This window comes from Andrena cerasifolii, chromosome 13 (genome assembly GCF_050908995.1).
Source record: "Andrena cerasifolii isolate SP2316 chromosome 13, iyAndCera1_principal, whole genome shotgun sequence".
NCBI lineage: Eukaryota > Metazoa > Arthropoda > Insecta > Hymenoptera > Andrenidae > Andrena > Andrena cerasifolii.
In genome coordinates, this window is record NC_135130.1 from 11,712,425 (window position 1) to 11,730,454 (window position 18,030).

Here is an 18,030-nt window from a genome sequence, read left to right on the forward strand (position 1 = left end):
ACCAAAGTACGTGCCCCATGCTTTTACGCGTTTCTATTTAACGCTCGGCTGTGTGCGTCTGCTTTGACTACTACTCATGCGTAGAATTTTCAATAATTTTCCGACAACTTCGTCCAAATAACTAGCTACTTTTTGCAGTTATCAATTTCACCGTGTCTCCAGGAAACTTCAACTTAGAATTTACTCTGAAGAAACTAACACGCTATCATAACCTAATAGCTACCATTACCGGTACTCGAAACAAGCGAAATACGAATGGAGAGGAATATTTGTCAAACTTCAACCTGCTTGTAGCTAATTTGAAGCAACTACGAGCACTTAACCCCCAAACAATTGAAATAAAAAGTTTCATTGAGCGTGAAGCTGCAGTGGCGCACCATTTTAACGCCAGATGGCACCACTAAAGGGCTAGTTTACGGTTCTGGGAACACGTGAATCGTTCTACAGCCACTTACTTTGCAAAGAGCGACGCCGGTGTCCAGCCTGTCCATAAAATTGTCAACGTTGATTCTCAGCTCTGGATAGAGAGCGTTCAACCATTCCGCCAGGTCCTCTTTCATCGCCACCAGATACTCCTCCGAGGACTTGAAAGGCCTGTAAGACCTTGCTTCCAGCAGCACCGACATTTTGGATCTGGATTACCTGAGAACATCATCAAACGGTCTCATTTAAACAGACTCCAATGACATCCTACTATTTATCCTGTCTCGGCTAATTAATATCCTCAGGCTCATTCTGTTCAAGATCTGTAACGTACATTAACTGGGACGGTGAAAAAGTTCCCAATGCACCCGTTCATTCCCCGCCATTATCAATTAAAATTCAACGAACCTTGGGACTGTGAATGGTACAGCTGACTAGCAATAAAATTTTGGGGGATTTGCTCGACAATAGCCCCTGTTCGTAACGTCGATCGTCCGGCAGTACCTCCCCTAGTTACCACACCGGTTAAACCACCCTATGGGACGTTGCCTGGTCCCATAATGTAACCGAAACCGTGCCCTATCGCGTCCATTGTTTCCTACCCCCTTTGGCAACCCTTATAAATCTCCATTGCTCTCGTAAACCAGCAATGATTCCTAGTAGAGTGAGCGCACCAGTTTGCCCCTTTGCAACTGGGTGGTCCAGCTGCAATGGGTGATCATTTTTGGGAATTTCATTTCTCCGTGAAAGGGGAATTCTTGCTAGCAGCTTCTAGTAGTTCTTTCAATTTCATAGTATGGATTAAAAATTGTTATGGCCCAATTTGCAAATTGAAGAGAAGACATCCACCGCACTATTCGCTAGCAGAAAGGTGATGGCCACAACGGGGCAAGGGAGAAGGCCACGAAGGAGAAGGAAACGCAACGGGACAACTGGAGGAAATCGTAAAGGGGAGGTCGAAGGTCCGCGCGCCGACATCGCCGTTCCTGGATTACGATTCACAAAAGGTGACTGTAAAATGTCACCGTCTCGTGTTTCCAGAGGATGCAACGCGCATGATTTACTCCTCGTTTACACCGGTGCCGTCTAAGTTTCTTACTCGGTATAATGCACACTGCGTGCGTGGTACAGGTGTTTCGATCCTAAATGGCAAAGTGCAAATCTACCTTGCTCCGTTTCCTCCAAGATACCATAGAGAGTCTTTATTTTTGTCAGACTGTCCTCTGAAAGCTTGCCAATAATTGTAAATCGCCTCTGAGTGAAAAGCTAGTGCCCTTCTGTTGCGCGTGAATGATGGAAAAAGGAAAATCCAAGTGGAATAAATCGATTTGTTTAGTAGAAAGGTGTCGAGGTTGAAAAATGACGGCGATGCGCACGACCCGAGAAATTACGGCACGATTGAGATCTACGTTCGTGAAAGTGTTGCGCGCCATGTAAACGGGTAGGTGTACGCAAACGAGCTTGTTTCGTTTTACAGTACTTCCTGCCTCGATGTCCGCGGATAGGGGTTCGATTCAATTTTGCAACTCCGCGCGATTTACTCATGCAGTCTTTTATAGCAGTTTTCGAGAGGCTGTTTTACGATCCATAAAACGTCCGCGAAGACTTCCACACGTCGAAGCAGCCGATTACGCGCCGCCGATACTCGCGGTTGACGCTTCGAAGTGCGCAAAACATGTTTATCGTCTATAAAGTAGCGTTAGGCGTCTGTAGAAAGTGAAAATTGATTCAGAATAAACTATGAAGCGACAGAGTTTCTCTTTTAACGATACAACGCCGGTTAATGAGCATAAATCCCAGTCTTAGGAATTCTAAATCCTATATGCTACAGCCTTAAATGTAGAAAAATTTATAATTGCGAAATATGAAATGATTCTTCAATCAAAAATAAATCGAAATTGTGGGAAGAATAATTTCCCTACGAGGCTTCATTTTCGAGAAAAGTGCACTCGAAGATGGACCACCAGCGCTTCGCGTGGTGGCGCCACCGTCGCGAGCGCGCAAGCCTACCGAATTTTTAAACACGTCTATCTAAAAAACGAAGGCTCCTAGAAGAAAACTGCATTCCACAGTTTCGCTTCATTTTGTTCCGAAGAATCAGAATCGTTCGTTAAATCTTCAAAGTGGTAAAGCAAACCTGTCCACCTTTTGTTAGAATGTAGATAATCTTGCTTCGAGTAAAATAGAGAGCAAAGGCGGCTTTGTTTGTGTCTCTTGTGAGCAAGCTGGTTTAAGACGGCCACTCGACGCGATTAAAGCCGCCCCGATGAATTACACGGCGGTATTTTTTCGCGAAGCGGCCGGCTAACGCAAACTGTCGGCATTTTAACGAGCAAGTACCGAGCCTGGTGTCGCCGATCTCGCCCCATTAAGATGCCGATAGTTCGCATTTGCGGCATATTTCCATCGGGCTTTATTTGGCGACCTGCGCGCTAGGCGACGTAAATCGCGCACGCTTTTGGTCCGTGGGGCCTTATCGGCCTCGTTTCAGCGAGCAAGAGCGCGATAACCCGATTATACACGGCTCTCGAGGCGGCATTTCTGAATGAGCCGCGAATGATTGATGGACTTTGATTTTCTATGGACAGCGAGTGAAAAGGTGCGCATATGTCGCAATACTGCTACAGTCCGTTGTGTAAATTACCATTAAACGAGCCCGCGCAAAGTCCGAAATGGCCACAGCTAGGAAAAGAAAAGTTTGGAATCCAGCCTGCTGGAGGAGCAGTGATCAAAGCGACAAGGTGCTAATTAATCTCTTCACCTTGCCCTCCACTCGCCGCGTTCACCCATTCATTCCCAATTACCCTCGTTACCAGTTCCACGAGCCTCGAATCTCTGGGGAGAGACAATGGCCGACTTCCCCGCGCAAGCAACAGCCGAAGAAACTAAAAAAAACCGGTCACAGCTGTGACTAACCTTGTATTTCACGCATTCCTTCGCAAATGTTTAATCCGCCGCCTCTATTGCGAGGCCATTTTTCCTCCCGATCTCCAGTTTTCAAATGGCGACTGGAATGGAACGCGGTCAGAACGAAATCGAGCAGAGTTATTGATGTAATACGCGCACGTTCGCGAGAGGCACGCAAAGACGCGTGTATGTACGACGCGAGGAAACGTATCGACCACGTGCAGTCCGCTGTTTACGAGGTGGCCGCTTCTAATTTTCAATTCCCACGATTGAATTATGGACGGGCGCGATGAAAACGCCGCTGGAATTCGCTTCTGATCCGCGGATAACTCAATTTCCACTTTCGCGAGAGTTACTTTCGACGGGAGGCCTGATTGTTACGACGTGTCGAATGTGGAAACTGTGTAAACACGTAGCCGGTGCTAATTATACCGATAGGCCGGGGGATCCGTGACGGTAGGAAAAAGTCACAGCTGGCATTTAATGGGCTGTAAAGGAGCAAATGACCATTAATTGCGCGGCGCGCCTCGCTCACAAGCGCATCAGACACGCGCGATACACGTCTACTAAACTCGTCCCTCGTATTTGCACACGCTAGGTCATCGTTTTATTAATAATCGCGGCAATTTATGTTGTTATCGGATCCATAAACTGATTAAGGGGGACGTTGACGTTGCTTGCTGTTCCCATCTGCGGCTCGTGTTCGAGTGCACGTATGTGCGAGGAGTCAACGATATCAATTTTCTTGAAACTCAAGCAACTCACGGGAATAGATTTTATATATAAGAACTGAATCTGGTGAGTTTCTTTGCGTTGCACTTTTCACCCGTGGGAGCGCGGCTTAAGGTCATTTTCCCCCGGTCATCGCGCGGGCAAGTTCTTAGAGGCGGCAGCGGGGGGAAGGGTTCGAGCCCGGAGGGTTTTTATTATTCCATTGAACGCCGCGAAAGGGACGTGAATATCAAAAGGTGCGTCTATAGATCGTCCAGGGTCCTCCTTATGAAAGCCAGTTCGTAAGTTTACCTACGTGAGCGTACTTTAAAGGCGCGCTTTGCTCGTTGTAACGGTACAGTGCGATGTACACGCGAGGAAAAGGGCGAAAGAGCAGCTGGAGCGTGTGGCGCGGATGGCAATTGAAACGGAGAGTGAGGGGAGGTGCAAGAAAATCGAGGGGACAAATCGCGATGTCCCTCGGGCAGGAAGGCTCCCTAAGTAGTCACGAAAGTCTGAAAAAAAGAACAAGACCCGCAAAGACACGATCGAGTATCCTGCGCGTCTAATGGAAATCGATCCTACTGCATGACAATGCGAGACCTCCTGCATCAAACATAGAACAATCCCATCCCTTTCACCCGCACTCTGCGAGAAGTCGAAAATAGCAGTACCCCCATTTCGCGGACTCGTTTGAAAGCACCAACCCTCCAGCTGCAACGATCGCCCACTTATCAACCCTCGCCACCCCCTGCACCGTTGTCGCATTAAAGTCCCTCCCCTCGGAATTCGCGATAATACCGTGGATTTATGCACGAGGAACGAGTGGCCGGTACTCGCGATTTCCCAAGAAATTCGATACTTCGTGCGGCTTATCTGTAAAACCCGCTCCCACCTAGACTGGCCGATAGGGAGAGCCCCGAAGAGGAGAGGCACGCATATAATTATGCCCGAGCACGGATACGGAGCCCAATAAAGCCTCCTACCCTTCGTTGTGTGTCGTAACGCATAACGATTTCATTCATTCGAGACGAACAGAGAAAATGAACCTGTTTCGACCGTACGTCGCTGGCATGCGCCGCGAATGCAAATGCGCCGGACCGCACGCACACATGCCGGCCCATAGGTGCGCTCGAAATGCCAGCATTATAATGCCATAAGCGAGAACGCGAGATATCTGCATCGAGCGACAGTGATAACGCCCGGAACATTTGTGGCCTCGTTTGTCACAGGGCGGGCACAGTGTTTCCCATCGAGAGGAAAATTCATTGGGGTTGTCTAAGTGCCGCATAATCCGCCACGCTTCGCGCGCTAAAGCGGCTCTTGCGAGCCTTTGAGGATCTTTCTGTAGATGGCAGGTGGTCAGAGGAGGGTACCGCAAAAGATAACCTCTGCATGGGCATGGGACTCGAATTTAAAGTGGAAATAGGATGGAATTCAGTAGGTTTGGGAACACTACACTCTTTCCTGGCCACGTTTTCAATTGTCAAACTGTTTCCCATTAGGAACGGACTGTTTCCGTCGAGGAATCGTTCGTGGCTTCCGAACATCGTGAAGCTCCACGGTGACCGCGCGTCCGCGCATGCACCGGCGCGTGCGCATGCGTGTGGGTGCGTTAAACGGCGGAACGCGCATTCCCGAGCACAATCACGTGCATTGGATTATGCAAAGTTGTCCTTATTCTTAACAACCGGGCAGGCAGATCCTTATCGATTGAGTCGGTAACTCGGAGACTCTATTTTCATTGAGAGAACCGCGTAAATTCAAGGCGACCAGGAGAAGGGAGGGCGGGAGGAACACGACAAGCCTCCGCGGTCGGACGTTTCGAATCGTAATTTCAATCTTAATGGCTCTGTTAGTGGTACGAAGCCGCAAACACGTCTGGGAATGGCGCTTAATTCGATTAAGTGTCTGATTTCAGGCTTGCGCGGGTTTCTACATGGCTCGGATTGTTTTTCTCGGAACACTGCGATTCTAGAATTCATTTCTTTCGGTGTTTCTCGCGAATAAAAGACGCTGCACTGTTTCCTGAATATCCGCGACTTCTGTGTGTGAGAAAATAGTGGATTACGGCGCTGGGTAGTTGATCCAGATACGAGTGACTTTTACTTCATTCATTCCCTAATACTTATCCTAGATATCGCGAATTATTTATAGCCGTAACGTTTCCAGCAGTCCCGCCACCGCAAAAATAATGTCCGCGCATATTAATAACGTGCGAATTCCTTTCGGGTAACTTCTAAATTTATATTTGTTTACGACTCGCAACCGATCAATCTTCCACTTCGCCGTACGCGCGCGCTTATCTTGTTTTTGAATATTTTAACATTTCGCCTCAATTTTTATCAGTGATTTAAAGCTGTCGAACTCCTTTCTACCCAGCTTAAGCTATCATACCTCTCCGGAGTCAACACTTGAAAGAATTCTTTACGCTAATCTCAAAGCAAACAACTACCATTCCATATGACAAGAGAAAACCTTTGACAACATTAAATATTCCCCGCAACAATAGCGTCCCAGCATCCCCTTCTCTTTAGTTCCTTCGAAACGACCCCGAACTCAAATTCCTGACCCGCCAACGTAGAAGTCTCTCGATCCCGAGGCTTCCTCTGCCCTCGAAGAATAAAGTAAAAAGGGAGAAAGAATCCTCCTCTGACAAATAACAGCGGCGGCAACAGAGTCGCGCCGAAAATAGTCGCCGCGAGGGGAGCAGAGGGCCAGACGGCTCCGGCACGCGAGGAATTTCCAAAGCGGCCGCGTGCCCTCGCGCGCGCGCGCGCGCTTGTCCCGTGCCGATTTGTCGCAGTTGCGCAGCCGCGCGTGCGTGCGCACCAATCCGTCCAGGTGCGCGCGTGCACGGCGTCCGGCCGGCCAGCTCCCCGAGAGAAAATCTTGTGAATGAGCTGGTTCTCCATTCACTTTTAACCGGAGCGTGCTGCCTGGGACGTTAGCGCGCTGCTCCGCGACACCCGTCCTTCGCGCTCCACGCGACAAACCTTCCCCTTCCCCTAGATTTCGAAGAGGTCCAACGATCCACGTTGAAATCTGATATTTAACACCGCGAACGTCGACCGCCTATCGAAGGCTCGAATTAGTGGTATATCAATTTTAAATTTTCCTTCGACCACTACTGTACGTGCCCGATTGCTCGCGAAGCCCACGCGCGTCGATCCATCGGCGCTGATAATCCAGGAACGATTGAATTGCCAATGCAAAGTTACTCCGAGTCGGCGCGAAGACGATCAAGATTAGACGGGACAAAGACAAAGGAGGAGGAGGCATCGCGCGATCGCGGCGAGATTCGAGCGTGCTGGAAACGCGAAACCGGCGGCTAGATACTCAACGGATACGTTCGATGCGCTCAGATACACTTTGGCCGATGCACTTTTGCGATAATCCGCAATTTCGAAAGCTGGGCATCCTCGCGCGCGCGGAACGCTCGCCCTGCCGTGTTGGGACGACGTGTTACCGCACTCTACTAATAATTTGTGCACAATTTTTGCTAGAATCTGGTGCGCTTGGGGTCTATCTGATATCTGGAAGACGATGCTTGTGCCAATTTTCGGGGAAATGGAGGAATTCTGGAGCGGCATTGCGATTCTGAGGATGATAGTTGTCGCGAAAATTCAAAAACATGGTTACTGATGGGTATCGTGCGAATGGAAGATTGAGCTACTTTTTTTAAGGATACTAGAGGATAATAGAGGTGATTTATTCGGGATCTGCTGATAAGAAGGATACTGACGAACAATAACATAATAACTGAGAATTTTCTCGTCGGACTGCCGGCCGACAATAGAGAAAGCGGAAGAGATTAATGGAAACGGAGAGTGGGAATTATAATAAATAGCGATAATAAGAAGAAAGGAGGCGCCAGATGGGTAGATAGTCACGGAGATGGATAGAGAGAGAGGCGGAGAGGGGACATTTGCATATTATGTCTTGATACACAGGTTCCGGGAATGCAAATGAGGCGGTTAAGAAAACTAGTAGGCAAGTAACTACGCTTAAACAATACCAGCAAGAATATTTGTATAGGGCGGGGAAAGTTCTAGCCCCTAGTTAGATGAGACACAGTTGCTTTTTGCCAAACTACAACATTCCTCGAAAATAATTGAAATTCCTCAACGACGGATTGTTTGTTTGCTCGATAACTTAGAGGATGAATAAGCCATTATCCAGAAATGTGATACATAGTTGTTAAATGATTTCAGTGATGCATAAGCCTGGAAGAGATTATCAGTGAGATGGTTTCTTTTAATTGCACTTAGAAATGACTTATACGCAGAAGATAGCATGCTTTATATCGCCTATGAAAAATTTAGATATCGACTGATAAGATAGAACAATTGAGGAAGATGTGTTGACATTACTAATATCAACACAATTTCAAACCATCAATTGGATCAGTTCTGACAGAATTTTGGTTTTGGCTACCACTCGGAAAAAAGGTAGCTAAGAATTGCAATGAACTTCCAAATAGTTGACAAAAATGTGTTAGCAATTTAAAAATGAAAGGAGGAAGGGAAGGTAAACTATTCATCACTTATTACCTGAAAACACAAACGGCCACTAATGGCTTCGTGACCAATAACTAACGAGGGACCATTTACTCCGATAAGCTAATAGAAATTTTGCTTTACAAAAATATTTGGGAAAGACTGATTTGGAAAAGAATTCACATTTATTATGGTAGCAAAGTATTAAGTCATTATCATAAGCTTATCTTCCTCGCGTTAAGCGACGTCAAAGCGTATCACCGAGTTAATTGTTTCTGACTCAGTAGAGTCAGTTTAATTGTTTACCAAAACGGTAATCTACGTCAGTCGACTTCTCTTTTCTAGGGATCAATTATGTGAAACACTTCAAATTTTTAAATATCACAGGATTACCAAGAAGAAACTCTACCAAGTCACAAACATTGGTTTAGTTAAACAACAAAATTGTTTAATTCAAAGATCGACTTCGCCAGTCAGACGAGCCGAACGATCGACGCTGGCGTACATGGAAGTTTCATAAACGCGCAGTGAAAAACGCGGCAAAAACAAGCAATATCCATTGAGATGTATCGATACGCAGCCACTCACCCTTTTTCAGTCCAGTAGTCCACTCCAGGAATCCTTCTTCACTTATCCTTGACAGGCACACGCGGCGAGTCTCACATCGACGGACGATTTAATTCACGAAATCGTGTCGATCTGTGGCGCATGAAACCGCCCCCCTTCGCATCGAACGGAGTGCATGCAGCGTTCGACTGTCGTGTCGCACGATCGATTCAACCGTACATTCGCGAGCGAACAGCTTCTTTCGAATCGAGACACGTCCAGAGGAGCAGCCCGACACGGAAGGTTCCGTCCCTTTGGTCACACGGCGAGTGTCATGCAGCTTTTTGCGCGTCGATTTGCGACGGTCTGTTTTGATGTCTCGTTACCAGTTCACGCCTGGCGAGCTCCGCTCGTACCCCATGCTCACGCGTCGCGTCCCAAACAGAGACTAACGCATCTAGTCCGCAGTCCACCCCGTATAAATGCTATCGCGCAACGCAAGAGTATTCGTATCCTCGCTAGGGAATAGAAAGGGAAGGTTAACTCAGCGGTCCGCCGCCAGGCGCCTCCACTCTGCAGTACGCTGGAGCGCTGCGTGCCTATTTGACTAATAACCCTTTCCATGTAACCACTCGCAGGGTATTGGATGCACCCGACATCTTATGGGAATTCGTATCACCACGGAATACATCTAACGTCTCATGGACTCAACCACATTTCACTGAATGTACAACTAGTTTCTATTGCCAAATGGGCAGAATGTAACTACAAATGGAGATAAAATAAATGAAAATGAATAATACTTTCACTGCCTTACCGATCTAGAAATGCCAGACTTATTTTGTTTAAAAAAATAGAGTACCAAAAGGTACACTCCCTACGCCCGAAACTTTTCCCTTTGGACAAGAACACCAGGGGATGAAACCGATCCACCCATACCAATTCCATGCTCAGTCACTTGCTTCCACAAACGGAAGCAGCAGCGACCTCCTCATCCCCGATGAGGAGCCAATAAACGAGCAACGAGAGCTAATGATTTAGTGACTACTTCGCAATTTTACATAGGGCCTTAAATACTTCATACTATGATAACTAAGGCTAACCTTCATTATATGTCTTCTTCCACTATCACTGTTCACGATTTTTTTAAAAATATTTTATCTTTCTAACTCCCTTCCCAGCAAAAGGGGGAGCCTGAAAAGCTGAAACAATCAACTAGATTGAATTAATAGTGGTGTGGTGGGCTTCGGAAGAAAGTAAGAAAAGATTTATTAGGCTGGTACTGATCATGTTTTCAAACAGTAGAAGAGCACGCACGAGCATGCAAAACCATCGTAGACATACACGAAAATGAGCAGGAAATGTAAACACATCGCATGACAGAGTGCCAGAAGTCAAGCAAAACCATCAAAGAAGTCCATGAAATAGAATAAATCATGTGAAACCACCGAAGAAATGCACGAAGTAGAATAAATCCTGTGAAAATCATCGAAAATATGCCTGAAATAGAATAAATCATGCGAACCCATCGATGAAATCCGTGAAGTAGAATAAATTATGCAAATCCATCGACGAGGTGTATGAAACAGAACAAATCCTGCAAACACCATCGAAGAAATACATGAACTAGAAAGAATCATGAAAACCATCGAAGAAATGCATGAATTATAAAAAATCATGCAAAACCATCGAAGAAATGCTTGAAATAGGACAAATCGTGAAAAGCCATCGAAGAAATCAGTTGGAAAGGAACAAAATTGAAATGCGACCTTCGTAGAACAACAAAACTTGCAATGGCTTTTAACGAACCCCAGAAATCTGCACCAATCGAAGAAGCTACCTCAGACCAGGGGGCCGAGGGAACGGAGGAAAGACCAGGTTTGGAACCCTGTCCAGGTGTCCGAAAAGTCCAGTTGGACTAGCCGCCCTGAGTCCCCAGAGTTCGAGGTGGCCCAGGAGCTCCCGGGTACCTGGAAGTCCTTCCGCTCCAGAGAGACGACGACGACCGAGGATCTGCAGCGAAGTTTGGTACCCCCCACTTTGGGAAACAACAGCCGCGATCGCATCAAGGTGAACGGATAATTTCAATTGTGAATGCCTGTTAATTATTTGACAGAAATTAATATTTCCGCTAAAATATGAAGTCCAGTGGCTAGTACTATAATAAATAATGTTAACAACATTTACATTGACCGCCCAGTATAAATAATTATTAACTATGATCGATACAACTCGAGATACCAAGCATTTAGTAATATTTGGCCTTGGACTTCAAAATGATTTTCTACGCCGTATGAATTTTATTCTCAATGTTTAAACATTCGATAAATATTAATACCCCCAACCCGGGACAGACAAAATGCATTGGATGTTAAGTTTCCTTAGATTCTATCCCTCGTCTGTAAAATGCTCCTCGGGAGAATCTACGTCTGTTTTATTGCACATGAGTAATGCAGGTATCTAAACATCCACCTTATCAATGGTCGGTTATAATCTTAAAAAGCACATACCATCTGCTGCATTTTTCAAGAACTACTTTAATCACAGACGAGGTATAGAATAGACCTATCAAGCAATGTATTTTTGTGTCGCCGGTTTAGGGGGTCCTAGGACCCCCTTGCCATTTTAGTGTCGCATGCAACGTTACCGGTGAAGTTTCAAAACACATTGTAACGCTACGCGTGGTAGGAACTAGAATTAAGCACGAGTAAAACTAGTTTATGTTTTGAGAGTCAATGCCCGCGAATTACAAATGTTTCTGTTAGAGTAACAATTTAAAAATCGTCTTATGAACATATTTCGTTCAACGGAAAAGAACGGAGGAAGAAAATAAAACGATATCACATTCGTCTTTTAACCTTGCTGTCCTATTCCGGTTTATTTAACGCAAAACAAATTTATTTAACATACAAATTTATATAAACAACAACATTATTTGTGGAAGACATGCTTTCATGATGTAACGTGGAATACCTCGCAAAGGAATTGTGACTTTGTATATTTCAATAAAATGCTGAAGCAGAGAGGACTTTAAAAATTGTGAAAAACTCAACAGTTCCAGTATCTCGCTGAAATATTCCAACTTGCACTTATTCTTCCATCTTAACACTATATTCGTATTCTGGGGTTCGGTAGGAACAATCGAACAACATTTTAAGTTACATAGTATTGCAAGTTAAAGAAATTCTTATATACGACTAGAATATTTGACAATCGCAGCCATCGGCTCGGTTCTCACCGATTACCAGGTCTCACCGCGAGGAGGTTGCTGCGCTTGGAGACCCGTAGAGAGATAGATGGAATCAAAGTTCCATCGATCTCCCTGTACATGAAGCCTACTAAACCAAAGAGATGGATGGAAACAAAGTTCCATCGATCCCTTCGGTTTAGATATAGAATCTAGGGAACTGCCAAGCAATCACTCGATTAAAAGAAATTCAGGAAAGAAGGAAAGGCGAAGGGTAAGCATGAAACAAGTATTGGACGGCGCAGTTCCTACCACCCTGCTGTCCAAGTCGAAAGGGAAAAGCGCTCGGCGCCTCCCAGACGATTCCTGTTGCTCCGATGCGACTCGTCAGGAGCACACACTTGACCTGACTCAAGCCGTCTAACACGGAGATTGGGTAATCGAACCGGGTGACTTACGCAGGCAGTGTACCAAAAGGTGCACCCCCTACGCCCGAAACTTTTCCCTTTGGACAAGAACACCAAGGGATGAAACCGATCCACCCATACCGATTCCATGCTCAGTCACTTGCTTCCGCAAACGGAAGCAGCGGTAACCTCCTCATCACAGATGAGGAGCCAAGTTAATGATTTAGTGACTGCTTGGCAATTTTACATGGGACCTTAAATACTTCATACTATAATAAATTAGCCTAGGCTTCCTTAGATGTCTTCTTTCACTGTCACTTTGCACGATCACTTTTCACTATCACTTTTCACTAGTAACGGTGAACCTGAAAAGCTGAAACAATCAACTACTATATGTTAGTAACGGTGTGGTCGGCCTGGAAAGAAATTAAGGAAAAGCTTATTGAGTTGGAGACGATCGAGATAATTTCGACCAACAGCAGAGCACGCACGAGCATGCAAAACCACCGCAGAGATAAGTACTTGAAGGAAAGAGCAGAGAATGTAGACCCATCGATGAGATGCATGACAGAGTGACAGAAATCACAAAAAACCATCGAAGACATAGACGAGATGAAATGAATCAGGAAAAACCATCGAAGACATGAAATGAATCAGGGAAAACCATCGAAGACATCGACGAGATGAAATGAATCAGAGAAAACCATCGAAGAAATTCACGAAAATGAAATAAATCATTTAAACCCATCGAAGATACACAAAATAGAACGACTCGCGCAAAATTCTCGAAAGTATGCATGGAAATAGGACAGATGATGGAAAACGATTTGACATTCGCAAAACAATAAAATTTTAAATGACTTACCGAACCCCAAAATTTCATCAGCACCAAGCGAATAAACGAACCCAGGCCAGAGGGGCGAGAGGCTGGCGGAAGAACCAGGGTTGAAATCCTGACCAGGTCCCCAGCAAGTTCAGCAGCTCCGGGGGGAGGGGGAGGAAGAACCAGGTCCCCAGGAAGTCCAGTGGATCCAGATGGCTCGGCAGCTCCAGGGGGGAGGGGGAGGAAGAACCAGGTCCCCAGGAAGTCCAGTGGATCCAGGTGGCTCGGCAGCTCCAGGGTTCCCGAGGTCCTTCAAGCCCGGAGGACCGACGACGACTGAGTACATGAAGATCTGTGAGCTCCTTATGTAGATTTCGAGGAATGATGTCCCCCGATGAAAACAAGGTCGACGGTTAGTTACAATTGCGAAATCCAGCGAATTCTTCGGCAAAAATGGATTTTCGGCTAAAATATCCATTCCAGTGGCTATTGCTGTGACAAATAATGTTAACAACATTTACACTAACCGCCCAGTATAAATTATTATTAACTATAATCGATAGAACTCGAGATATCAAGCAATTTGTAACATTTGGCCTTGGATTTGCAAATGATTTTCTGCGCCGACTGAATTCTCTTTTATTCACATTAATGTTAATGCTTATACATATCACGTAGTATTATTTATAATGTATAAATACGTTTTAGTTGAACTTAGTGTAAGTGAATAGTTGCAGGAATATTTGGAGAAATATGAGTGAGATACTTGTTTCTCCCCCTTAGTTACTAACATCGGCGAAGTATAGGCTAAAACGATAGATCTATCACCTTATGGGAATTCGCACTTTTTGGCAGGCACAGGCACTGACTCTACAATCGCGTTGCACACGATTACAAAATCATTTTCTGTTTTTAAACATCCTTCAGTTTCTGAAAAAGTCTTCTAAGTAACGGGTATATCTGAATGGAATCCTGTTAAATTAAAAGGCCTCCCACATGGTCCAGTAATCGATGAAATTGAGAAATCACGAGATAATATGCACTATGCCATGCACACACTTGACTGAACCAATGAATTTCTCAGGGCTAGACAAACTTTTAAGACACTCATGCATCATGCAACTTTCTGCGAGACTTTTAAAATTAGATTTTACTGTAAATTTCAGTGTTGGCGGTAAACTAATATTAGGGGCAAACGGAATCCAATTATTATTACTTCACTGGAATGATTAAACAGTGCATTAGAAACTTGTGGGAATATCAGTAACAGCGTGAATTTTTAATACTTTTTTCGGCGCACGATACGTGAAAGGGTTCGCAAGGGTACGCAGAATGGATTTTCGGAGAGAAATCCGCGTGAGTCGTTGACCAACCGAGCCAAAGCATACCGTAACAAAAGCCTACCCTCTTATGTCAAACTCTCTCTCTAAACAAGTCACACGTATACAAGTACGCACACACCTTTCAGCATTTCAACACATTTCAGAGTAGTTGCTGAGTTGGACGCTGTTCATGAACAGAGGTCGCTAAATTCAGTCCTGAAATTATGGGTCGGTAACACAGATTGGGTGGCGACACGAAGTCCCATAAGGTGATGGGTCTATTCTATACCTCGTCTGTGCTTTAATTGACTCAACAGCAATTAAAATGAAATGGTAATATCGAATACTATGTAGGAATCATTAAATACTCGATCTTACATGTGTTCTCACGCTACGGAAACAGATTTTAAACACTCCAATTACTCGTACGACGAAAACACTAAAAATTTAAATGCAACAAAATATCCCAGAACAAAAACTCGTCCAATTTACATATTCCTTATTCAGTTATCATTTCAATCGTCCAATTAACAGCGTGTTTGGCAGAACATCCAAAAACATGAACTCCAAGGCCACCCCATACCCCATCCTTAGAGCATATACCTAGACCCCATTACACGCTACTTTCTCGTTTGATTGGGGCGGGTGCAATAGGGTGCAGTAATGGTAAATCGCTATGGAAACCCATAGCATGCAATCGATGATATAAATCGAGCCAAGTCTGACGCTAAATGTCATTTTTCCCAAAGAAGGCTACTGTTACCGATCTTCTCATTTTACCAAGGACCGTTCATAATTAATTCATCGCTCCGATGGTGAGCAAAGCGGAGGATAAGATCGAGGAAAGGGACGATGCGCACAGGAGGACAGGATATTCCGTTAAAAGGGACCTTTTTGCGAAGCCGTTGCTAAAGTTGAAGCAACAGGAAGATATTATCGAAAGAGGACTAACTGCTGCTATTAATAATATGAAGATAGACGCGAATCTGTTGCAGGATATCGTACAAGAGCACAGGGAACTATCGTCGAAAAGGTACCCCTTGATTAACTAAACTTGAAAATAATTCCAACGCATAAAATATCATTCTTACTTCGCAGGCAAAGTTTCGTAAACGCATTGTATAAAAATATGGAAGACATCGCTTCTGAACTGGAGTCTGCCAAGTACATGGTCAACAACCCTGAAGAGATGAAAAATTTGGGTGAATATAGATACACAACTATTTATCTCCAATGTTACCAAGGCATATTTAAAACACTTAAAAAATACATTTACCTACGTTCATGTTTAGATATAAATACGTACAAATTAAAATTGATCAAACTTTCGCAAAAAATGCAGGATTTCAAGAAATCTTGCTCCATTCAGATTTTAGTGGACGAGCAGTCCGCGCTCGACACTGAATTACGCGAATTTCAGCCGCAATTGCAAAAGTACGAAAGTGTTCAGAAAAGAGCAATGTCGCTGTGCCAGAATCGAACCGAAAATAGGAAAGAGAAACATGATTTTAAGGAAGTGCAAGAGTTCCACGATCTGGTTGCACGAACAGGTATGAAAAATTGATCGCCACTGAAATTTAAAATATTCTGATGTCTTTTATTAATAAAAGCGAGTGAAATACAGGGCACACGCAAAACTGGAGCATGGAAGATCACCTGCTTTTCCTGAAAATGCGGAAGAAGGGCGAGAATATCCCTGCGCTGGTAGCTGCCGTTCAAAAGAGGTGTCCAGACCTGTCGACAGAGGCAATAGTGAATCATGAAGCATGGTACAAATATTACGAAGATCTGCGTGAAAAGCAGAGGTCAGTGGTGAAGGGGTGGCGTCTGCAGAGGGACCTAGAAAAAACTAGGAGCATGGAAGAAACACATAAGGATACCGAAAACAGTCTCGAGCCAGTAGATATCGAAAATGAAATTGATGCAGAAAAGGAAGCAGTCCCAAACAAGACAAGGTCATCGCGAATTGAATCAACGAGATCGAGCAGCAGCGCTGATTCCGGTAAAAGCAAGAAGAAAGATTTAATTAGGAAATGGCAGATCGAAAGACAGAGCAAACGTTCGATGGACGAGGAACAGCTGAAGATGCAGATGAAACTGAAACGGGAAATGGAAGAAAATGAGAGAAGGAGGCGACGGGAGAGGAATCAGGAGGCCTTGGAAAAATACAAGAAGAGGAAGTCCCTAGAAAACGCGTCTAGGGAATCGAGTGCACACTCGAAAGAGAAGAGCAAATACGATTCCACGTTAATTAAGGCCTTTAGGTAATTTATGCGGGATAATGTTCGATAGACAATATAATGGGCGAGGAAAATTAAAAAATGGTGATTGCAGGAAGCAGGATGAAGAATATACGAGAAGAAGGAAAGACTTGATTCAACGTTCGCATGGGTTAAGTAAGAATGAAGTGGAAGAAGTGAAGAGACCAGAGATTTTAAAAAGTAGAAGCTTTTCTACGTTGTTGAATAGCACGAAGGTTTGGAGGGAGAAGTGTAAACTTGAAAACGCTGCGAAGCAGTCGAATGAGCTGCAGTTTGTCAAAGATATTCCTAAAATGTAAGTGGGTCCAGAATTATCGAAGTATTCGTTTATTTACACTCCTAGGTATGTTACAGATGCGTTCGGTGGAGGAACGAAGTTTCAGGGGATCTGAAAACTTCTTTAATGCTGGCTTGAGGACACCGCCAGCTTGGGGAACCATAAATTAAGAGATAACATAATACTTCGATCCATTGTACATTTTATTTTACTCATAAGCATACTTGGAACTGTTAAAATTACAAACTTTATTGAAAATGTACAATTTAAAAAAAAATGATATGTCTCTTATTACTTTTCTAATTTTACAATACAGAATAGTAAATCTTTAGCATGTTTTTATTATAACCTTTTAAATATTTACAGTAATTGTACTTACATCGTTCGCCATGTTCTCTGAGTTCACTTCACAACTATTAACGGAATAGCAATTTGTTTGCGAGAATCTTTTGTATCCGATTTCTAAAATACTATATTAATATAACAAAGCTATCATTAAAAACCGAGGTCCACTCAAAAATATTTTTAATTACTACCCTCGAATTAGGCTACTTGTTCGTGGAACCCCGCGGAAGTTAACCTCCAAAAACAATTGTAAAATTTGAGCTCGGCACAACACGACGCAGCTTTGAGGCTTTGTACATCTTCGACAGGAGTTTTTAAGCGT

At 44.3% G+C, this 18,030-nt stretch overlaps 2 protein-coding genes across 3 annotated transcripts in view; one reads left to right on the plus strand and one right to left on the minus strand.

Annotated features, from left to right (window-relative positions):
- The window catches only part of LOC143376084 (GAS2-like protein pickled eggs), a 48,943-nt gene extending 39,373 nt beyond the window's left edge, over positions 1 to 9,570 (minus strand). For both annotated transcript variants that reach the window (XM_076825943.1, XM_076825942.1), the window contains exons 1-2: positions 9,129 to 9,570; positions 456 to 642 (exon numbers count right to left, since the gene is read on the minus strand). In XM_076825943.1, the coding sequence (XP_076682058.1) occupies positions 456 to 626 (171 nt within the window). In that variant the 5' untranslated portion in view covers positions 627 to 642; positions 9,129 to 9,570. The remainder of the gene's footprint in view (positions 1 to 455; positions 643 to 9,128) is intronic.
- Positions 9,571 to 15,637: 6,067 nt separating this feature from the next.
- LOC143376018 (uncharacterized) lies at positions 15,638 to 17,694 on the plus strand. Its single transcript, XM_076825799.1, has 6 exons — positions 15,638 to 15,858; positions 15,924 to 16,027; positions 16,118 to 16,375; positions 16,450 to 17,089; positions 17,160 to 17,381; positions 17,441 to 17,694. The coding sequence occupies exons 1-6, from the start codon at positions 15,638 to 15,640 to the stop codon at positions 17,499 to 17,501; spliced, it is 1,506 nt and encodes a 501-aa protein (XP_076681914.1). The 3' UTR covers positions 17,502 to 17,694.
- Positions 17,695 to 18,030: the final 336 nt, after the last annotated feature.